General features: G+C 42.9%; 1 protein-coding gene across 1 annotated transcript in view; it reads right to left on the minus strand.

Annotated features, from left to right (window-relative positions):
• The window catches only part of IL23R (interleukin 23 receptor), a 469,105-nt gene that overhangs the window by 246,034 nt on the left and 198,004 nt on the right, over nt 1-25,067 (minus strand). Inside the window, exon 10 of the mRNA XM_069232471.1 lies at nt 7,352-7,574. Within this exon, the coding sequence (XP_069088572.1) occupies nt 7,352-7,574 (223 nt within the window). The remainder of the gene's footprint in view (nt 1-7,351; nt 7,575-25,067) is intronic.

Here is a 25,067-nt window from a genome sequence, read left to right on the forward strand (position 1 = left end):
TAGCAAAGTGGGGTAAATTGTAATTAATAAAATGATTGTATAATTACAAACATACAATAAGTACAAATGAAGTTATGAATTTTTAAAGTTTAAGGTTTAAAATAGTGGCAAAAAGCAATAGCCACCAACTGAGGTATTCTGATTGCTCTTCACCAGGACAGGGGTAAAGTTTATGGCTGACCATGGTGGAGTGTGGGTCAGACACAGGTACCAGGTTTGTGCTGGTAAAACATTACACCTTTGGACTGTCTCTGGGTCTCTGGAATGGAAGTCAAAAGTCCTCAGTGGGGCAAGGCAGAAGGCTCCATGGTGTTGGACAGCCACTGGATGAGGTGTCGGCGAAGCTGTTGAATTTTGGTGCAAATACTCAGAGGGAAAGAAATTTGAATTCCGTGCCTAGAGAAGATCCTTTGCTGGTTGGATAATTATAACACCTTTGTACAGTGACGATGTAGGCTTAGTCTCTTTTTTGAAGTTCAGATTCTTCCAGTGGGGCGAAGCTGCAGGGTGTAGGCAAAGAAGGCTCCACTCGGCCAGACACTTTCTCCGCAAAGCCCTGCTATTTCCAATTTGCTACTGTGGAATAACAGGAGCAACCTGAATCTTTGGCTCAGAGGCCATACACCTTATACAGATCAACTTGGCATCTTAATCCCAGTCCTCTGTTATTTAGCAGAGCAAAAAGTTGGCAAAATGTTTCGAAGTCCCAGACATCAGCCAAGTGTTCAGGACCTTGGAAACAGCACTTTGGGACCAAGACTCACTCCAGCAGAGGTGAGAAGCTGGGGCCAGGGCAGGTCTAGCTGGAAATGATCAGATGGGAATGCAGGACAAAGGCTTCTTAAAGCTTACTGGGTCCCTGTTGCCGAGAAGGACAGCCTTATGACTCTTGGAGTCTGCTTCTTTGTCCTGGGTAATAGAGGGAGAGCAGGTCTATTTTTCAAGTTTTTCCTCAGGTCACAGATAGCAGGCCCAGTCCACAGCTCCAGAAGCAATGTGAGGAGGGTACTGGGGATGCCACATTTATGCCAGTGTAGGTAGACAAAACTCTTGCCACTTCCTAAACAATAGAGTAAATGTTTTCAGGGGGTGACCCTACCTAATTTTGCAGCACTTCCTGTGTGTTTCACTGTAGGATATCCCAGAGTAGCCCTCTCTGCCTAAATCAAACATGGTAGAACCCTTCTTTCCCTGGTCAGAGCACCTTGTGCTCACCCAGAGTTGTGACTAGTGTAGTGGGCAAACCCTCCCTTGTGTTAACTCAGATCCAGTTCTCGGGCATCTCCCACCTCCCACTGGGTTTGAAGCCAAGCTGACTAGCAAGACAAAGGAAAGCAGATCAGGTGTGGGTTAAATCTGGTAGTGACTGGTTAGGCATCTTTTGAAGCTCAGGAAGGGGCTGGGCACAGCCTCCTAGGTCATTCTGTTCATAAGGCAAAAATATCATTTCACACCAAAGTCTTTTGTCCACTGTCTAGGCACAATCTACATCTCACCACAGGGGAGCCATTCAACTATCAGGTGGCACTGGCCGAAAGGTACATTTAGCTTAGGCAGGAAAACTACAACTTTCTAAAAGTGTCATTTTCAAACTACTAACATAAAATCAAAATTTACCATTTAGTTGGAACTCAAATTACCACTAAAGTGAGACCTTGAGTCATCTTTCTATCGCCTCTCCATATGAAATTCAGCTCTCTATCTTGTTATAGTGTGACCCGCTCTTTTTCTATATGTTGGCCACAGTGAAAAACACATTTTTAGAGTTTTCACTTCAAGAACATATAAAATTTGAAATGAACGTCCAACTTCTTAACAACCATGCACCCTGCCATGCGCATGAATGGACTACCATAGGGGTTACTTATAAGTTCTAAAAAGGAATATTTAGGCATCGCAAAAGGCTTATTTTGACATGTCGATTTGGCCCTTTGAACCAGAACCCAGAAGCTTCGAGGGCAGCTCTGGAAGCATATTTTATTTTGCTGTTTAAGTGGGTGGCACAATGTAAGCTGCAGCCCACTTGTTGCATTTGATAGGCCAGTGCCCTAAATACACGTAGAACCAAATATTAGGGACCTATAAGTAAATTATATGTATCAATTAAGTGCATGCTAAATTTACCATGTTTGAAAGGGAGAACACAAATACTTTACTACTGGTTAGCCGGCGTAAAGTGTGCAGAGTATTATGGCCAACAAAATAGGGCTCAGTTGAACAAAACAAACACCTTAGGGAATACCAATGAAAACATAGTCATTTCCAACATTGGATCTGTTTAAACCATTGTTGGAGAGGAGTGAGCTGGCTGAAACGCAGTTAACCTAAGGCATGCTCAGTGCTTGTCCTTCCACCCTAGCTTCAGCATGAGTCGACGGGTCAGCCTATTTCAGCCACTAGCTCTGTTTACTGAATGACAGCATTTTATCCATTTACCATATGCGTCCACACCCAGATCTGATAATGCAGATATGAAGTAGTCCATATTTCCAGGTATATGGTATACATCACAGGCCGGCCTTCCACGCAGCATCATATGTGTGGGCAGTGCAACGTGGAGCAGCTTTCAAATTCACTCAACATAAAGCATAAGCATAGCTTTGATTATGTCCCCCATGAGACCAGCTTTTAGAGAGAAGCGCTTTGCTGACAGCCATCCATGCTATGTAGCATTATAAATTAAAGTCTGCACTGATCAGTCATGGACATCATTTAGGCATCGCCAGACATCGCAGCTGCAACCCCTAGATTGCGATCTACTATCCCTGCGACGCCTGGCCTGGCCTCACAGGTGGCAAAATTGGTACCAGGAACACAGGGGAGCATCGCAGAGTCCTTCTCCGGCCACATGGTAAAATGACTCCTTGTATAAAAAGAAAAAATCCTGTAAACACCTTGCGAGGGAGTGACGTAAAACTTATAATAAGGAAAATGAGGAAACACACAAATCTGCTCTGAAATCTTATCAAAGAATGTGTCGTGAAGCCAAATCTTTGATGTACACTAGCAGAATCGCTACAACACAAAACTGTCCTAAAACTCTTTTTCAGGTAGTGAAAACCCTATTGAAAACTACCGGTATTGTACCGGTTACTCCTCTTTCTCAGTCTTAATGTGAGGATTTAGTGGGTTTCTTCCTAAAATAAATTGGAAGCTATCCAGGCGGCCTTCCCGAAGGTAAAGGAAGCAAGTTGTCCTCCATCATTGATTACAACAACTATTGGCCTGGAGAAGTGTCATCATCTAGATTTGCCTTCTTTCAAGTCTATTCTTTCCTCTATCAGATCAGTTCTGAACAAACTTTACTTTCGGACCTTGTCTGGGAGAATAGCACCCATTTATTGACTTTATCCCTGCTGGAAGGCATTGTCCCTAAAACTTGGAAGACGGCTCCAGTCACTCCTTTATTGAAAAAAAACAATTTGGACTGTCTCGTTTGGTCCAACTATAGGCCTATTTCTTCGCTAACTACCTTCTCTAAGGTGTTAGGGAAACATGTGAATCAACAGCTTACTGAATTCACAGAACGTAATAGTCTTCTCGCTCTCTCACAAGATGGGTTCCGGGCAGGTCACAGCACTAAATCGGCCCTTCTCTGTGTCACAGACTTTTTGAGACACCAATTTGACAACGGGGGAGTTGCTGTACTAATTCTCTTAGATCTCAGTGCAGCATTTGATGCAGTGAATCATAATACGCTCATAATACGCTCTTGCAAAGAATAGAAAGCATGGCAATACAGGATACAGCCATTGCCTATTTAAGATCTTTTTTGCATGATCGCACCTTTCAGGTACATACCAATCAGCACAGATCTAAATCTTTCCCGCTGGCCTCAGGTGTGCCTCAGGGGTCAACTCTGAGTCCATTGCCAAGGACAATCCCAATGTGCAAACTCCTAATTCTTGCCTTAATCAAGTGTCAGCATGGATGTGTACCAACTCCCTAAAACTAAATGGGGACAAATCTGAGGTCTTGTTGGTGGGAAACCCTTCTATTCCTTGGGACTCCCTAACTGTGGCCTTCAACTATGGGCAGTCCTCCTAGTCCAGTGCCGGTGGTAAACTATTTAGGAATGTGGCTCAACAACAAAATCACTATGAGTCACTAAATTAATCTGGTCGCCGCCACCTATTTTAGCATTTTGAAATGGCTAAGAAGGATTTTATAGTGTCTCCCCATTGCCGCTCAGAGAACGTTAGTCCAGGCCTTCGTGATTTCCAGAGTGGACTACAGTAATGTATTATATCTAGGGGTTGGAAAAACTCTCTCAAAAAGGCCTCTAGATTGTTCAAAATTCTGGTGCACAGTTTTTTTTTTGCCTTCCGAAAGTGACCTCTAAAGCCACTATGCTTTGGATGCTTCATTGGTTACCCGTAAAGCGCTGGGTGCATCAGTGCTTTATGTGACATGCACAAATGCCTGGCAAACGCAGGACACTCCTATCTTAGAGCATTGGTTTCCAGTACACCCCTGCTCACTCATTTCGATCAAGTAACTCCAAGTTGGCTGTAATTCCTGGAAGTAGGAAATCTCACCAAGAAGCCGTGCCTTTTTCTTTCTTGGCCTGAAACTCTGGAATGGGCTTCCTCCCAGACTGAGGGTGCGTCAATCACTCTCTGCATTTAATAAATTGTTAAAAACATGGCTGTTTCAGTGTTCAGAACGTTTTTAAATATGGTTCCCCCTGATGACTAGCAGATTTGTAATCTTTCCATAGATGAGCATAGCGCTGGGAAACCTTTTGTAGGTAGCCAGGCGCTTCACAAATCACACTAAATAATAATAAGAGTGACTTTACACCCCTTATTTCCTTATTTTCTGAGCATTTTTTCGCTATACCAGTAAATAATATTCCATTATTCCCTATTAGAGTAATAAAAAATGAAGCACAATTACCTAGAATGAACCTTTGAGGGAAGCTAAGGTGAATAAAAATGCATTTAAATGTTTGTTTTGTGTGTGCTTGTGGGTGAGGGTTTATTTATGTAAGTGACAATGTGAGTGAGTGAATTTAATTGAGTGTGAGAGCGTGGTGTTATGCTTGCAAATCTGACTTAGGCCCTGAAATAGTAAAAGTAATTCTTGTCTTATAGACTCAGCCTATGGTAAAACTATGCTGCTGGAATACTTGAGGCAATTTGTAGCTTGACAGACACCTGTGACAAAATACGGGTGGCACATTGGTGGTAATTCTTGGAATAATGAGCACCCATGATAAATTACTGTTAGTGGCATACTAGAGGTAATGATGTTACTAGTACATTGGAGGTATTTCTTGGCACAAATGAGGGCAGCCTGACATATGGGATGAGGGCAATCGTGCCAAATGCTGACCGTGACATACTAAGGTCATTTTTGAGAATATATGCTATATATATATATATATATATATTGATTGCATAAATGGAAACATTCTGGCACTGAAGTATTGGGAGCACTCATGGCATATGATGAATCCATGACAAAATGCTGTCCCTGGTAAAACGACGCTAATCTTGGACATAAGGTGGTATCCATCGCACAGTTTGGAAAAGAATGGGACCTATTCCTAGGCAGCAACGAGCTTCATTTGCTTGGTACACCATGAAGGGATTTGAAAATGTAATAAGTGCCATTTCAGAGCCTATGACGTTTTAGCAAATGCATTTGAAATTGCACTTTAAAATACATTATATTACCACATTTGTTTAATGGGAAGGAGAGAACCCGTTGGTAGAGACCTGGATTTTTGGTTTTGATTGCTCACTACAATACAGGGTAAAATTTACTTCCCAGAAATGTCAAAGCTCAAATCAGCATAGGTGGTATCTAAAATAGATGTTTTTCATGTCATCATGGCTAAGGTCATTTGACCAGTTCCTTGAAAAAAATCAGGATCATGGATCATATTATGTCACTTCTTGTGATGCCATTAGGGTCAAAGGGCATGTGATGCCACTTCTGCTATCCCTAGCATTTTGTGAATTGACCCCATGCGATGAGGGGTTAATTCTTTAACATGAAGGGCTTCCTGTCTCCTGCTACTGCTTGGGGCTAGCCGTCTTTTCCGCTCTAATTCTGTGCGCCCCAGAGAGTGAGTGAAATTGGCCGGCTTTGTGTCTTTTGCTCTCCTGTCATTGGCCTAGCCACTCTTTTTTCACACCTGCGAGCCACAACCTGGACACCAGCTGCTTCACTATGGCTCGGTGTCCTGCTGTGGGACAGTGACTATAAGGCATTATGCATTTTAAATGTTTTAGGCATGTTGTGAATCCTGGAAACACCAGCACTAAAGCAGATATTTGCTATTTGTATGGCCTCATATTGCCCTTTGGTGAATTGTTTGGGGGTGTCAACAGTTGGCAAGGTAAGAGCAGAGCCTGGCTGGTACATGTCTCCTTTAAGCTTTGAAGCTCCACTGATATGAACGGTCAGAAGTCAAACATTTTGTAAGTATATGAACTCTCTTCATACCTTTATTCACTGAAAGAGGATGTAAAACATTACAGTGTGTACAAGAAAAACAGCATAACACGCTCCACTGATTACATGCAAGTTTTTCAAAAAACCCAAACGCACCGTTAATCGTACTTGACTTCGAGAAACTTCTAGTTGGATGACATCCTGCATTGCGAACGTTTTCACCTGGCACAACAACAAGCAATGCAATGGGTCTTGCGTTTGCTCGAGGTAGAGCTATTAGCGTTGTAAATACCAAACTGGACTTTTCTTGCCACATAAATTGAAAATAAACAGTAAAACAGTTGACATAAGCAAGCCGATTGAAAGCGCCACCGCTGTCATAAGCATGAGCACGGAGAGACACAAAAGGAAAAAGAAGTTTGCTCTCAGTCAAACGTATTGGCAAAAGTGCAATTATCTGTGTAACAAGGTCGATGGCCAAGGCGTAACAAAACCGCCCAAGGAGGGACAAAGGTAAAACATTTACCAATGATAACAAAGGATTTTTGAAAAGCAAGCCCACGAATGAGTGATGAGTGATAGTGATTGATGGGCGTGGTTAAAAACCACCAGATAGATTACAACAGGCCAGAGCGCTTGCGCGCTTGACCTAAAAAGTGTAGGATAATATCAAATGCTGTCAGTGGTTTCCACTCAGAAACTAAGCAGTGCCTACCACCTATGACTGGCAGTTAAATGAGAGATTTATAAATATATGCATTTGTATAAAAATTGTTCGCCGCCTTCAAGCAGGACGTTTGAATAAGTTAGATCATCTATAATAGCAGTATTTAGCCCATAAATAAAACGTTGTAAAAATGGATTTTGATTATTTAGAACTTTTATCGATTATATTCAGACATCTTACAAAATGGCTGATTGCAATGATGAGGGATGAGTTGCTCACCCGCGGAGTCGCTCTGTTCCTCTTTCAGAATGACAGGAGCTGGCTTGGAATGCCCTTTCGAATTATATGCAGTGACGTAAATGGTGTGAACAGAAAGTGGTACAAGAGTCTTGCATTTTAACTCCGATATTTTGCATGTCTTAATGATCCTCTGTTCTCCTTGCTCTTTATAAAATGCTCTGTAGCCAAGAACTCTCCCACTCGCAACCTTCGGATCAAGAAGCTGAAAAAGATAACAAATACATAGAAACAAAACGGTCAATTAAATAATACACGCCAGAGTTAAACACAATGCTATGCTGGGCGCAAAGTTAATATCTTTGCTTACTACAAAGTAGCTCTAAATAACTTTCCTCAAACAAACTATATCCTCAGTGCTCACACAAACCCACACACACCAATGCCATCATTCCAAACACCTCACAGAACTTCTATAGCAAGACTGCAAATGTGACCAGAGATCTATCTAGACTACTGACAATATGCTGCATGCTCTGAGCATCCACCCCCCTTTCCATTCATGCAGAGGACCAGTGTAATTACATCTTTCAAGGTCATTACACTGCGTTGCTGGATGTTATGAAGGAGTGTCTTCTCAAAATGCTTCCACAACCACTTGGGATTAGTGAGGAAGAGGAACAGAGCGCAGGTAACTTGGAGCTGGATGAATACCTTCTGAGGCCTTGAGCTCTACTATTGATCCCCAGCCATGAGACACACCACGTGCCACCATTTCATCGTTCATATGTCTGATGGGCTGACGTAGAGCATCAACGATGCATAAGCGAGTCACTGACCGGTCGGCAGCCTGCATGACAGGGTCCAGAACACTGACGGGTGTAATACGTGATAATGAGAAAAACTGTGGTAAGGATATGTTGTGATGTGGGCCCTAGGCCCCCATGCTACTTAAGTAATGACTCAGACATTTGTGGTATGTGTGCATAACTGGCCCCAGGCTCATGCACCTAGGCTTTCTTATTAACAGGACCACCTTACCAGTGATGACTGTGATAAATGGGTGTGGGTCTTTGTACAGCCCCCAGGGAGGGGCCGCCATGTGACATTTCCATCAGGACTCTACATTCCTCCAAAAACCCAAATTAAAGTCCAAACTGGAAACCAAAGAAAATGAAGTGGATAGCACTCTCTAGAATCAATCAGCAGGACAACAGTAGACAAATGGACAAAAGAAGCTGACTGCAAAAGGACATCTGCCCTCCCCTTCATAATTGAACCTGGTGTGAGACAGGACAAAAACACTGGTGCACAGAATTTCAAGGTCTTCTGACAGCATGCCCACTGAAATCATGTCCATAGAGCATAGGGTATAGAGTCTGCATGTTGATAATGCTCAGGATAGTTTGTGGTTAGTGTCAAATGTTCAATGTGGGTTCACCAGGAGTAATGCTGGGAGTCTGTTGCAAATCTTGCTTTGGTGGCATTGTTGGAACCTCTGAAGTTTGTCTTGTAGGGACTGTGAATACATCGCCAATTTTCAGCTGTCTTCATCTGAGGTCTCTCTACCTATGGTATCCCTTGGTGGACCAGTGTCAAGTTATCTCTTGCTTGAGGAAGCCACTTTGAATGTTATCACCAAGCGAACTGCATGTGGTGTGAGCTGGGACTACATATGTGCCAGATCTGGGCTACTGCAATACCACCTAGGAGTCATTCCTAGTCATTTGTGCAACGGTACTGTAGATGGGTCATGGTCAAGGCATGCTACAGACAACAAGATCAGGATGTAGGCAATGTGAGCAGATAGTCGCCGGTTTGTTAGTGCTTCAAAATGTTAAATGCGCTTCTTGGTGTTTCAGCGTTGTTGGACTCCACTCCAGTTGTAAGAAGCTCCACAGGTAGTAGCATATTAGAAGAACTGGTAGGTTGGTCTTGCCAGTAGGGTGAACCTGTACAATAGGTGTCAAGGGTTTGCCTTCATGTTTGCAGGGCTTCTATCTTGGTTCATCAGTGGCTGGAGATTTAGTGACCAGATGGCGTTCATAACCTTGTGTCTCTTTGAGTTGCTGTGCTCTATGTCTTATGTGTGTGAAAAGCAACTGCATCTCTTGGCATGTAAGCATGGGTTGCTGTGTAGCCAGTGACTGTTTCTGACATTTGCACTGAGTAGCTTGGGGCAGAGACTCGGTTCGTGCATGCATGCAGCTGCTTTTGGTTCTCCCACGGAGCCTTCACAGGGTCGTTATTGGTCCACATCAGAGGCTCACTTGTGTATGTAGATGCACTCACAGTCATTGGTATGAGTTGGTTATGGACTAACTTCAAGGCCTGGTGCTACCTGGTCGTCTCTCCTTCTAGGCTTGGTTGGTCATCAGGTCTCCCAGTGTGAAACGGCTGGTCACACTCCCATCTCTTCTTTCTGTTTGGTGCATCAACAGGCACATTCTTTTCAAATATGCCAGCTAGACTTCTCTTTGCTAGACTTTCTCCTTTCTCTTGTGGATGCTCAGTGTGCACTGTCTTCAGGACTGGCCAATAGGGCTTCTGAGTAGTCTATTGTTTCTGAAATCCGACCATTGGTCTCAGGTACTGAGGTCCGGCTTGGTGGTAATCAGGGCAGTTTCTGATCCACTACTCCTCTTCTTTCTAGTGCTGTGTGGTGTCTGGTCACTTGTTGTGTGCTACTTCATCAGGGACCTTCTTTGAGCTCTGCTCCTGTGAGTAGAAATGTGCAGTCGGGCTCTCTTCTTCTTCGAGTGAGTGTGGCATATGGCCAAGCCTCACATGTTCCCTCCTCAGGGACCATCTTAGGCTCGCACTCTGTGGGCAGTAGGGAGCTGTTGACAGTGTAGTGCTTGCGCCTTTAAGCTTTGCTTTCATCAGGCTTGGTTAGTGTGGGTGTTGCAGAGTGTGCCTTGAGGGTGTGGGTCAATAGGGCCAGGGAATCTAGACCAGGGGCTTGGGTGCAGTGTGCTTTTGCCCTCCTTTTAGATTAGCCTCGCTTTCTCTTGGCCTTATTCTGCCTGGGGTCATGCCTTCTTACATACTTGGATGATCCATGTGAAGTCTTTATGTTTTCCCATCCCTGGGAAGGTGGGAGACTCTGTCTATTGGTTGGGTAGTAGTCGGTTAGTTGCACTTAATGACCTCTGTGGCTTCATTAATGCCACCCCTCCTTTCTCGAGGCAGCAGCAGAGTCGAAGTGTTCTTCTCCCTTGTTCACCGGGGCCACCTACTCAGCTCTCTCTTCACCTCCTGGGGGAACAATTTTGGGCAGTTTCATGACAGGAGCTCTCCAGTGTTGGAGTGCCTCAGTGGCATGACATCCAGATAGTGCAGACAAACAGTGTTTGTGCACTCCCTGGCAGTGCTCTGGCAGAGCCTCTCTTCCCAATGCATCATTTTCGGCCTTCTGACTGCAGAATAGTGCCTTTCGGCTGACCTAATCCTGGTCCCCATCACTCCTCTCCTTTTATTTCTACCAAGGGCAGGCAATACACTGGTGCAGTATGACTGTTCATCAGGGTGGGTAGCAACAGAACCAGTTGTGATTTCTGTTACAAGGCTGCATTAAGGGCAGTGCAACACTTGTCTGTGCTTGGCCTCTAGCGAGTACTGAGATTGGTTGGATTCTGGGTTGCTGGGCAGAGAACAGAAATGCTCCTCTTCACCGGAGTGGCGCAGATGCCCAACCTTAATTTTTTTGTCTTCTGGTGGCACCCCTCCCCGATGTGTTTTTAAGCCTTTAAAGTGGACTGTGACATGAGGGGGTTTGTTCACTTCTGGTTCAGCATACTCACAGATATCCCTAGAGGTGTGCCTGGCAGGCAAAAAAAAGGCCCACTCTCTCCAAAAGGGCTGACAATATTCAGGGGCCTGGTGCTAAGGCTCACCACTGACAGCCCAGTCTACAAAATATCAGTGTGAGGCATTTGTTTCCACATTGCGGAACATCAAGGAACAGCAGAGATGGCCAAGCAAGGACTCTAGTTAGCTCTTTCTTGTATTTTTCTTCTTTTTTTAAAATGACACACACACGAAAGCTCACAGACAGACGTGAGTCCCACACTGTCTTTCTCACTATCCTTTAATAAGAGTTCGATCAGTTCGGGGATGTCCATGCTGTCCTCCTGTTCCTGCTGTGGGCTGACCATGCCAAGGCACCGCCTGCCTTGTGGAAGAACCGCTCTGAACCGCTCTGTCCGTACCGCCTCACAGACTCCCAAAATGTTCCTCTTGGGAAATATAAAACGCGGGCAGCTCTGCCTGCTCCTGCTGGACGGGTTCCTCTGCTGTCATGATGGGTTCTGCACATAGCACCTCCTCTCCAGCAGGGCTGTAAAATGTTTACCACTATCAAGGTCCGTGCTTCTCATCGATGGTGCCACTTCTCTCCCTCCTAAGCAGTATGTTGACTACCCTGATATGCAAACAGCAACAGCCAGAGTCCGAGCTGGTCCCGCCCGGGACAACAGGAGGGAATCATTCACCTCATCACCATTGTTGTGTACTGGGCCCTAGGCTTACATGCTAATTAAATAATGACACAGTCAACAGAGATATGTGTATCTAACTGGACCTAGGCTCATGCACTTCGGTCTTTTTATTAACAGGGTCACCTGACTGGTGATGCCTGTGATGGATGGGTTTATGGTGGGTGTATGTACAGCCCAAGGTAGGGGCTGCCATGTGACGTGTCCATCATGACACTACAGGGTAATAGCTTTGGGAATGGATCAGGACTCGGGAAGTGGATCAATAATAAAATTATAAACAGCGTCTCCTCTTGTGGTAAACAGCTAAAGAGAAATGCTTGGTGGAAGAGGGAGGGATGGAAAGAGAGGGATCCTCTGACATGGAAGACTCCAACACTCTAATTAATATCTCTGAACTACGACATATAAAGTAATCTGTGAGGAAATACTATACAGCAAGGAAGTTTCCATTAGGGAGAAGTAAAAATGGGGGATTTATTGGGATTAACCCTGAATTAATGTTACAAAAATTGATAGCGTAGCAATAGAATGGGGGTAAGGATATGAATCACAAAGGAGATCTCTCATCCATGACTTGTCATCCTCTATAAATATTTCCTTCTCTTCCCTGCACATATCTGAAGTAAATATAAGTGATATCATTACTGATAAAATGATTCAGGGTGACAGTCACAGAATACACTGTGAAGGTGAATTCATTTACAATCACCTTGATTGACTGAGACTACCACAGGGGGTAGAAACATAGGCCCTCCTCCTCCTCCCCCATAAAATCGTCTCCTAATAGATATGCTGTTATCAATGCAGTGAAACCTTCAAGGTATCCTCTAAACACTAGTAGTTAATAAACAGCGTACAAGCCATCCATATTATGGGGAGGTACTTTTTCCATCACCCTTCCTCCTACCAAACTGCCCACCCATTTTGGTTTTAGTGAATTTGGTCTATTGTCTGATTTTATTGGTTTCAAAATAATGTTAATCGACTCTACTAGTTGAGGCTCTAATGAGAGTCTGTTTTCTCTATCATTACACTCTCTTTACTGAATTATCCTTGTGGGTTTAAACTAAATATATATTTTGTTGTTCTTTACTTCACTGGAGGTCGGCTCAGCAGATGGTCCTATTCCACATGTTAGTCTTTTGACATTTACAATATATTTTTTAATACACATATAAGTATTTTTTGGTTCAATAGAAAAAGTTATAACATATTCTTTCAAAATAATGAGACATTTATTTCTAAATGTGGATCCTATTATCTACTATTGTTTATTGCTTTAAATATTAGAGTTCCAATACTTGTTAGCCTATTTTTGTTGTCAATAGTTTATACATTATATTATAAGCATATAAATTGGATATTTTTTTATGTCGACCATTTGACAAAGATATTTTTGTGCCATGATAATTTAGTTGTCAATAAATACCCTTGATGCAGTTTGAGCAATTTTTATTGGAGTGGAATTATGACATTAAAAGTAATTTAAAAAATCATTTTTCTGCACTTTCTATCTATAGGCACTATTCCTATTAATCCAGCTCCACAGCAATGTTCTTCTCAAATTACACCCAAGAGGATAGCATTGTCTCCAAGTTAAGATCCATAGAGACAAGTCTAATGGGCTAGGGACAGCACTTTGTTTTGCATATATTAACACATGTGTAGTAGTATAAGAACCTAGGTCAGGGTAATCTCCAGGAGATTGCCACATTAAATGTAGAAATGACTGCAGCAATAGTGGCTTAAAGATAAATATAGAGCTCACTAGACTGATCTTCCATGAACTATAAGAAACTCTCAGAGAATTCTCATAATATTATAGAGAAGCTATAGTGTCCTCCCCAGCCTAAGTATTCGTAAATAACAACACCACACACAGAGCTTGGACTTATACATCTTTATTGTTTTCTGTATTATAGCGAACTCAGCATTCTGACATGAAATCTATTCACTACACCCAAATACTTGTGTGACAGTTCTACGGAGTCCATCAGGAACCAAAAGGGACCCGTCAGAGTTAACACACAAGACATTTCACCCACCCACTTGTTAAATAAAGATAAACATTTTTACATATATATTGATATATACATATATATATATATATATATATTTATATATATATATATATATATATATATATAAAACAACTCCTCTATAAGTTGTTGCAGAACTCTGACTAAACACCCAAATCATGTCCTCTGAGACTGTGAAGAAAGAGAAGAAACATCCATGACTGGAACTGGTGAATGAGGAGGCAGATGCCTGAAGTGTGAAGTATCTTGCGTAATATACTTTCCAGGGCAATGAGCAGTCACCAGGTGTCCTTTGCTAGTTCCAACTTTGAAAGGTTCAGTATCAAAGGGAGCATCGGATTTGGGTTTTCTTTGATGTCTCACCAATACTTGATCTCCTTTAATGAAAACAATGTCTTTGGCACATCAACGCTTGTCAACATATACTTTCATCTTTTTTTTATGACACGTCTGTTTAATAAAGTTCATCATCTGTTGTAGATCTTTGGTTGGTCCATTGGGGTAACTTGGTCGTCATGGCCCTCTCGAACTTCAAGGTGGCAGGAATTTCACCTGTCATCGAATGAGGAGTTGACTTGTACGCTGGAAGAGTAGTATGGAGAGCTGACTTCAGATTAAGCTTGTCCAGTTTAGTATGCTTTTTAAGGGTGCTCATAAAGCGTTTAATAACACAATTTTCTTGTGGCCAAAGAGGTGTACTTTTCTGATGTTTCACCTTGAGATGATTAAGAAAGTCTCTGAATTCTCAACTATTGAAATAGGGGCCATTGTCAGACTTCAGAATTGAAGGAACACCCCATATCACAAAAATGCCATCTAACTTCTCAATGACTCTTTCTTGAGTAATGGATGAGAGTTTTTCTACTAGTGGAAAAGGGGAGTATTCATTGATAATCAGCATCAGGTGATGTCCATTGTCAAGAGGACCAAAAAAACTTACAGCAATTCTCTCCCACACATGTTTTGGTAAATCTGACATGTTCAAGGCATGGTGAGGGATCCTGAGAGCTAAATAAGTGCTCAAAGACAGGTCTTCAGCTCTCCTTCAACTCTCTCATCAAGATGAGGAAACCAAACTCGGTCTCGTAGTGCTAATTTAGTGGTGACAATTCCATGATGTCCTTCATGGGCCACTTCAATTACTTGTTGTTGCATACTCTCTGGTATGCCAATTCTTGAACCATATAAAACAACATCTTCTTGAGTAAATGACAGTTCGTCTTTCACATTTTTGAAATTTGAATATTCACTGTCACATGTGAGAGGTCACGTGCTGTTACTAGGATTAATGTGCAATAATGTCTTTCAGTATCAACATGTCCCTGTGCTTATTTGTTGCAGTAATAATTTGTTCCAAAGAAATAGCAACAGGGCTGCTGGATTGTACAATAAAGTTAATGCAGGCCTCAGCTGCTTTGGAAGGGGCACCATGGCACTGTACTGACACTCATGAAAAGTAGTCAGCAGGGCTTTGATCTTTCCCCGGTCAGTGCACAATAGTGTAATCATTTTGCTGTAGTCGCATACCGCAATGTTCAATTTTAGGAGGCATCTTGGCTTTTGGATTGCCAAATATGGTAAGCAATGCTTAATGATCAGTTACAAGACTCAAAGGTTTTCCATATAAGAACATGTGGAAATGTTCACAAGCCCACACCAATGCTAAATGTTCCTTCTCAAGTTGTGAATAGGCATGCTCAAGTTGGGTCAAACTTCTGCTTGTATATGCCAAAATGTGCATTCAAGCATTTCGGTGCCCACTGTGTTGGGCAAGGATTGTGCCCAGCTCGACTGGGCTTTCATCAAATACAACCTCTGTATGAAGCTTTGGATCTAAATAGGCCATTTCATTGGAATTCACAATTACGTGGTTGATTCTCATAAAACTTTGTTCACACTCGTGTGACCACTAGAACAAAACTTTTCTTTTTGCTAATTCTCTTAAGGGAGCACTGACTGTGGCAAAGTCATGTATGTATCTGGAACAGTAAATGACCATGCCAAGGAATGAATGTAAGGTGCTAACATCTTTTGGGGGAATGGTGGCTGGCAACGCTTGTACTTTAGCTGCATCTGGCATCATACCTCCATCAGAAAAGGTATGACCAAAGAATTTTAGTTTTGTTTTGACAAATTCACATTTCTCAGCATTCAGAGTTAAACCTGCATCAGTAAGTAAGTGACACACTTGTGTAAGAGTGTTATCATTTGCCTTTGGAGTAGCTTCGAAAAAAACAATATGTTATAACTGTAATTTAAAGCATTGATGACAGTTTGAATGATACACCAAATAAAATCTTGAAAAAGTTCTGCAGCTGATGGCACACCAAACTTAAGCGTTTATATCTGAACAAACCACTGTGTGTAGAAAAGGTAGTAATGTACCTGCAATTTCCTTTGAGCTCCAACTGACGATATTCTTTGTTCAGATCAAGGCAAGAGAATACTTTGGCACCATTTAGCTGCGTGATCATGTCAGCAATGTACGGACTGGGATGCCATTCTCTTTCAATTGCCTTGTTGGCTTGACACATATCAACACAGATGTGCACAGCTCCTCCACTGTCCTTTCTGGGTACTACCATTATGGGTGAAACCCATGGAGGTGGATCACTAGATTGTTCAATGATATCATGCTTTCACAAGGTCTCAAGCTCTTTCTCAGTTTCTTGCAGATGAAATGCAATTAATTTATGTCTTTGAATAAGACAAACGTCACAATTGACATGTAGTTTTACTTTCATGGTCTTACGTTTTCCCAATCCATGAAACAAAGGCGGGAACTGGCTTACTGTTTTGTGATGAGGATTCATGTTGTAGTTCACAGATAAAAGTCCAATATCAGCATCAGTATTGAAACAGTGTAAACTGGCACTTGACGCGCTACCTCGAATTACGTGAATGGGTGCTTGTATTTTTGTCTTTTTGGACCTCATAGTTGCTACAAATGAACCTTGAGTTTTTAATGGCGTCAATGCAACAAATGAATACACTTTAGTTTTCAACGGTGTAAGGCGGGGCAATTGAGGTTAATTCACTATGGGCCATATGTACCAATGAATTTTCCCATAAACACAGAATGGGTAAAACCCTTTGCTACATCTGGCCCTATATTTCTTCTCAGGCATAATGCTTATCAATGCACCATTGCATCGATAAACATTAAGCAACCTTTTACTTTTAGTGTAATCTTTGGATAATGTTTGACTGACTTTTGTAATTTTACTCTTCGATTTTTCTTTGACTCTAATTCTTCTCTGCATGTGGCCAGTCCGACATGCGCACATTTTTCTGAGGTAAATATCGACATGGTATATCCGTCTTCCTCTCTGTCAATTGCCAATCAAGACAAAGAACTCTTGGATGAAGAATTTGATGACAATCGACTTTATTTGGTGTCAGTTTGTCTCAACTGTTGTTGCCACTTGGCATTGTGAGCATGCATAGAACTTCACTTCTGGAAAGTTTTAGCACCCATTTTGTTTTCTCGCATGAAGCACTTAGCTTTTCCTTTACCCTGCAAACCATTACAAAATGGTTCTCCTTCCACAGCTGTTGCATACTTGTCCAATGGCAGGACATTTACCTTTGTGTGGAAATAAAAATCCATGACTTCAGCATAGTTTCTTTTTCTTTGGAGACATCACTTTCTGTCCTTCATCTTTGTGTTTCTGCTTACTTTTCCTGTTCCTGACTGACTCACGCTGGGCACCTCCAGCCTCCATGTCAGCAGCTTTTCAATCATCACATTCCTCAGCTCTGACAGCCATGAGAACCTGCTCTAGACTAAGGGTTTGTCTCAGCATTCGCCATCTGGATAAATCTGACAGACATTAATCAATAATTCAAAGACATATGACTTCTTTGTCATTTAATTAATTGAAGTTACAGTGTGACAAGCATATCAAGTCTCTCCACAAATTTTTTGATTGTTTCACCAACTTTCTGTCATTCCTGACTGAAAATATATATTTCGTAATCAACATTCAGCATTGGATTGAACTTGAGATGTAATGCTTCTTTGATTTGATGTTATGTAATTTCTTCAGTGTACTGCAGTTTCTTTATTACCACTTTTACTCCTTCACTAACAATCTTTCTATTGTCTGTTTCTTCCAGTGCATCAATGAAATCAGCAAAAATTTCTATCCAGACAGCCCTTCGGTCATCAATTTTTGGTAGTATCAAAGGAGAAGGCGGTTCCAAGAAGGTGGAGGCACCATAATTTATAGATTTTCCAGTAGCGGTTGAGAAAGTTTGCTGTTCTGACTGCCAGCCATGGCCTTTTATTCAGTCCGAAGTTAATCACCAGCTTTGTAAACACAACCTCCGTGTGTGATCTTGGCTGCAACACCTGGTGCTGAGGTCGCATAGCTCGCCTTTTTCAGGTCTTATTGGTAAGCTTGAGGTTACTCCTTTTATACCTGATCACTTCCTCTAATGTTTCTCTGCATTCATCTGCTTCTCCACTCAGCATTCTCTTGCATCAGGATTTCGCTGTTCATTGTATTCAAGTACTTGATTGTTGCTGCCTTTAGCATTTCTCTGTAACTGGTTGACACTGCCTTTAGCATTTCTCTGTACCTGGTTGTCACTGCCTTCGGCATTGTCGTACTCTATGATTTTGTAGTTCAGTGTGGCGTAGTGATGCAGAACTTCTTTCACGGCCTTACTAGCAGGTTTCTAGCCAACCCTGCGTAAACTTTTCAATGATGCTTTCATTATTTTCAACAGCTTCACACTGACTAGAGTGGCGCTTTGACTTCACATATGCAAAATGTTGATTTTCGCTTCGTCTGAGGCACGTGTGCCATGCACAAGCACGTTGGTGGACCACGGCAAACTCTCTGGGAGAGCACTGTTAATCTTCAGGTTATGTATTCCCTATCTCTTCATCAGTTGTAGCATTCTCCCAGCCTTGGTACTCATAAATGACAACGCCACACACAGAGGTTTGTCTTACACATCTTTATTGCTCTGTGTGTTACTTCGAACATTCTAACATATAATTTGTTCACCATACCCAAACACTTATGTCACAGTTCTGCAGAGTCCATCAGGAACTGAAAGGGTCCCGTTATTATTAACACACAAGACACTACAGAAGGGGTGTAGGCAATCTTGCATTCTTAGGTCATGGTGAAGGAAGACCTCTGATGGGTGCATGGTGGGAGGCAGAAGACCTCCAATATTAGGCTATCTCGGTGCCTTTGAGAGAAAAACTTCTTTACAGAAGGGTTTGTATTACTAGAATGATCACTTAAGGATTTTAAATTCTACCAAATAAATAAACACAGGTACTGAGAATGAAAACAAAAAGTGGCTATTTCATTAATTGCTTCAAGGCCTTAGAATGCTGTTTGCTGTGCTTGGTGCTACTATGCGCAGAGTTAGTTATACAGTAACACAAAGATGCTGCCACTGGCCTCCGCCTCATCATGTGGTATGGTATCCTGATAATCAGACCCAGTGTGCTATGCTTGGGCATCCTAGTGACATTAAGGAGAACTTGAGCAAGTCCCTTTCTACTGTCACCCAAACAAGATAGCACTATAAAGCCCTGACCCTCGATAATTGCAGCACTCACTGGTCTCTCACTGCTGCAGAGTGCACCGAGGCAATTGGCACAGTGTGCAGGATGTGATGCAATTATTTTCTTCAACTGTTCCTGGAGGACAGACAGTACAGTTGGATATAACCTGATCACTTCACTCAACTGGATTCTGGATCAGAGGACAGGAACTCTGTGTCTGTCACATGTTTGTATCTGGGTCCCGACAGCCAAGCCTGACTGCAGATTTAAAATACGGCAGCAGTCTCCAGGCAATCCATTTCAGTGATGCAGTCCCTCTTAACATTTCACATTATACTTCATCTTGCATTCCCTGAGAATGTATGCTTCTTCCAAATGCTATGTTTCCTTAGTTTTCTTTTATGCAACATATGAGTCTTGTATAGTATAATATAGTGGATACTGTGAATTGAGCCATCTTTAGATGTCTGAGAAAGTTGAAATTTTGGGGGGGTTTGTAAGATGAGACACATGAGAGCTCTGGTGTTCAGGCTCAAGCCAGTGAGAGTGCCTGTCGGGTTATAAAGTTGTTCAGACAACATGTGCATTCAGTCATTGATGTCGCTGCTGAGAGCACAGAGAGATGATCACATACATCCCAATTGTAATTAACATATATGTAATTTTGTGAATAGGGTACATGGGTATCTTGACAGTACCAAAGGAAATAAAAGTGGTATGTGTATCGTCTTAGCATTAGGACCCCATGGCTCAGGGTGGACTCAATGAAGGAATTACGCAATCAATCTGGGAAGTGCCATGATGTGGTCAGTTATTGAAAAGCAGGTTGACTGTTGTACTATGATGAATAAAGATATTAACTACAAGCTCTGTGTCTGGTGTGTTCTTCTGCATGCTCCCAGGCTGGGGAGACTCAACAGTATGTTTACAGGTGTGGAGAGTGAGGGAGTGTATAGCTTGGTAGTAAAGTGGGGGGAAGCACAAGAAAATCCATGCAGAAGTACACAGTGTAAAACTGAGATGCAAAGGAAGGATGTGACATGTAAAATATGTAAATGCAAGATTTCAGTAAGCTGTGAGGAGAAAAAGTGGCTAACAGTTAGACACTTCAGAGGAAAGTGGCGCGAAGGGGTCTTAACAGGAATGTTTGAAGAATTCTAAATGCCAATACTCCACAGACCTTAGTAATGTTTCATTTGCGGTCTAACATTTGCAGAATTCTAATTATTCACAGCAAAATCCTTGTTATTGTTCATTTACCTGCTATTGCTAACAAGCATTGGCAATGTCAATAGGTCTGGCTTCTTTTAAGTGTGCATTCATTGTTATTTTATATGTCTGAATGCAGTAACAGAAATCTCACAGAGAAAGCACTCAAATACTGGACATGGCTTTGATTTAATTGTAACCAAGTGTCATTAAAAGTGTCACATTTTGGGCAGCAGAATGTCACTTGTGCGCATATTGAAACCATATAAATGTCACACATAAAATCTGAACATTTGCCAACCATAATCTCCCTCCTTTTTTTATCACAAAAGGGCAGCCTAATATACCCTGGAAAGCTGTGATGCTGACATACATACACCGAGAAAGTTCTTCAAAAGGAGACAAAAAGAAGGGGCTTGGGAGCTCAAGTTAGTAAAGAATGTATCAATTTTAATTTTATGTACAAGGGGTAATGGCCTGTTTGTACATATATGCACTTTCATTAGAAAGTATGTCCAGCTTGGCTGGTTTCTTTGATGGGGCATTAGTACATTGATAATGCCTGCATGTCCTGAGGATGGAATTACATGCAATTTACTGTATGGGATCAAAAAATCAACCACAAGCCTTGATATGATGCAAAAAATCACATGACCATGATTCACTTAACTACACTCAGTAGTTTAAATAGCCACTGTTTGTCTAGATAACAGGACCATTTTTGTAAAACACTCTACCTGGCCAAATTTGTACAAGCATCTTGTCACAGTATATGTTTTATATATTTGTGTTTTGTTGAGCTTCTGCAGTGCTAAATTTGAGGCGGTAGTTGGTTGCAAGTGGGGGCCACTAGCTCTCATATCTGGGGACTGAAACTATTTTACTTCCACACACTTTGATCCAGAGCAACTGAGAGAAAAGTTTAAAAAAAGAGGAAAGGGGCGGGATGGAGAAAAACGGAAAACCAGTGACAAAGAAAGAAAGCAGGAACGAAAATGAACCTGAAAGAATGAAATAAAGGGGCAGGCAGTATTTGGAGGTAAATAAAAGCGGCATTAAGGGGAATCAAGACTATGCAGCCTTCATATTCAACATGGCCACTAGCCACGGGCTATTGAGAAAATGTTTGGGCCCGATTACTTATCCTTTGACACTTTAACCACCGAGCTTCACATTATCCTTTGAACACTGAATAAAAATTGAGAGTTGCAATCCTTAGGGAGGCCAGCAATACCAATTTAAAAGTCCTGCTCACTTTTTTATTGATATTCATCTCTTCTCAGTCCAGTAACATTATAGCAGACTTAGGGCCTGATTCAGAGTTTGGCGGAGGGGTTACTCCGACACAACAGTGATGGATATCCCTCCTGCCGAAATATAAATCCCATAGTACAGTGGTTCCCAATCTTTTTCAACCCGAGGAGTCCGTGTCCTACTGGCACAGCTCCCCATTATATTACTTTTTTCAGGCGGGGGTAGGATGTAAACCCAGCCTCGGTTTTCTCCCTGAAAATAATCAGGATGCAGCCAATGAAGGTTTCATAATCATATAGGGCCTAAAAGCATAGAAACACACCCATTGCACAGGAATTACACCAACAAATCTAAGACCACCCTCACAGGAAACTAGCGCATGAAGGGGGTAAACACTGAGCCCCTCATAACGACTTCGCCATCCGCTGGAGTCCCGTGGTCAGGTTACCACCAGTCCAGTCCCCTTCCTGCGGCCCCTATTAGGAGTTTCCCACTGGCCCAGTGGGAAACAGTCCTCAACATTGACACCGGCTCATAATAGAGCCAGCGGCAATGTTGTGGTGCGTAGGGTGCACTACATGCTTCTCAGCAAGAGGGGGCTGGCCATGGGGGCCCCTGCACTGCCCAGGCCAAGTGCATGGGCAGAGCAGGAGCCCCCATGTGGCCCCCTGTACCCTGTCTCTGACAGCCTTTAAATGGAGGTGCTACTGCCATTTAATCACTGGCAGAAAAGGGACTCGTAATCCCCAGGGCAGCGCTGCCCTGGCAGATTAGGACTGCCAGCACCGCCAGCCCCTCCAGTGAAGGAGAAGTGACTGTGCTGGCGGTCCGACCATGGGCAAACCGCCACGGTTGTAATGTGGCTGTAGGGCCACCACGTTAGCAGCGGTCCGACTGCCACCGCGGCCCTTGTGGTCTTAAGACGGCCAGGGTCATAATGAGGGGATGAGTGAGTGGAAAGAGCATGAACTGCTGAGGTCTGTATAACCTCAGACAGGACGGAGAATCAGAATTCATGGAGGGTGAGGCACATAAATGTTGGAGCGTGTGTAGCGAGAGCAGGGACTGCTGGGTGTGGTTTGGGGTATCACTAACTACAGACAGGAGGGTGAGGCACATGAAGTGAATGTGAGAAGGGAGAGTGAGGTCGTGGGGGCATGGAGCGGAGAGAGCAGGGGAAGCAGCAGCTTGGGGGGTGGTGGCAGTGAGTAGGGAGAAGGAGCCAAGGACTGCTGGAGAGGAAGACAAAGAGCAGCATGTGGGAGAGAAAGGAGCGGGAGAGCAAGAGTTGGTGGGGGCTTCTTGGTGAGTACCTGAGACGGACCGAGCTCTGAAATGATATTCTTCCTTCACGGTCCCGTAAGACAGGGGCTTCCGGTCCACGGGGGTGGTGAGGGTTGGGGCTTTCACCTCTGTCACTGTGCGTGGATGAGGGAGGCACCAGTAATGGCACCTGTCTCCTCACACTTCTTCCCCAGGCCTGTCCCATGGAGTGCACAGGGGTGGAGGGGTGTAACCATTTGTAAGTGAAACAGGCACTTGGTGAACTCGTCAGACCAGGCCCTGGAGAGATCAGTGCACGGGTCCTGCACATTCACCACTGTGCCATTCTCCATCTGTGCACCATTCACAGAGGGATGATGGCTGCTCTCCTTTTCTTCTGAAGGCTTAACTTGAAAGTTAATTTCACCAGGAGCGTGGAGTCTCTAGAGGCGTCGACCATAACCATGGAAACCTAAGGTCGCAGCAGAGGTCAGTCTCAAAACAACAATCTTAAACCCACAAACAAAAATTAAACATAGAGCTCACACTTCGCCATTTCATGCAAACAAACTGATGTTTTTTTTTAAAGTGATGGACCGTAGATATGATCTTTTAATGATTAAAAGAATTTGCACTGCCTTTAAAACAGTGGACAACGCTCACCCACCTCGTGATTAAAGCACATTGCCGTGTAGCGTGACGTCATGTCTCATGAACTGAGCTGGTCATGGTGGCCAAGGGCAAGCTCCATTATGGAATTTTTTAGCTTACATTTACTACAGTAAAGTGAAATAATGAACCCTAAATTCAGCATGGCTGCAGAGACAGGACTGACTGAAAGTGTCTCACATGGAATATGAGCCCACCTGCCAGACTTGAAGAAAGACTTTAAACGGCGACCACAGGAAATGTCTTGTTACTAGTACTATCTAAGTGAGAGGCACTTGCAAAATAAAAGTAAGACGTGAAACGAAAATGAAGGAAATTTAGGAAATGTAAGATTTGTGAGCGAATGTGAGGAATGAGATATTACAATGCAGCTCTAGAAATTTTCTGTTTTCCTTGCTAATATTTAAATTTTAATAAATAAATTCCAAAAAGTGAAACTGGCATTTTTTGATTCAGACCTGAAATAAATGAATCATATGCCGATGCAGTGGGTGCCTTACCTGCACAGCCTGTTTGCAGAAAGACTCTGCACTTTGTTTGCAGTGTTTCCAGGCTGCTTGCTCACTGCCGGCCCCTTGCACTTGAGCTGCCTTCCTAAAACACTAGCCGCATACCTCGATGCGCCGGTCAGATAGTGCACATGCTGTGCATCCGGGCACGGACTCCGAGCCTTTTCAGGACAGGAAGCTCCCAGAATGCAGTTGGGCTGCCGGACAGTGCCCTTACAAGCAATCATAACAGTGATGAAACCGCCATGTGTGGGATCTATAATGACCCCATGCAGTGGTTTGCAAACTGTTTTGCTCTTTGTGCGGTGCCCCAGGCTAGTTTTGACAGCTCACCGGTGTGCCACGATGTACGGATTGGGAAACTATTACCATACGATTTAATGGGCATTACATTTCGGCGGATGGGATACCCGTCACTCTTGTGACGGAGTAACCCCTCCGCAAAACTCTAAATCAGGCCTTTAATGTCTGTTATTACATATTACGTTAGCACGTTTAAAGGCTGTGAACTGTGAGTTTTCATTCCATTCTTTGTGTTTCCAGCAAAACATAACTACGTACAAATCATAGGGATGTAATTCTGAAAGCACAGTACACATTTTGAACAAACATGACTCTACAGGAATAGGTTAACCATTCTTCCATCCTAGCAACGTTGATGCCTGTATCTCCATACCACTGAGAACGTCCATAAACAGCAGCAATATTTAAATCATATTAAACAAAAATTACTGGAACACTGTCAGCCAGTCATAATGGTGGGTTCCCAAGTTAGGTCAGTGA

Source organism: Pleurodeles waltl, chromosome 4_2 (genome assembly GCF_031143425.1).
Source record: "Pleurodeles waltl isolate 20211129_DDA chromosome 4_2, aPleWal1.hap1.20221129, whole genome shotgun sequence".
NCBI classification, from domain to species: Eukaryota; Metazoa; Chordata; class Amphibia; order Caudata; family Salamandridae; genus Pleurodeles; species Pleurodeles waltl.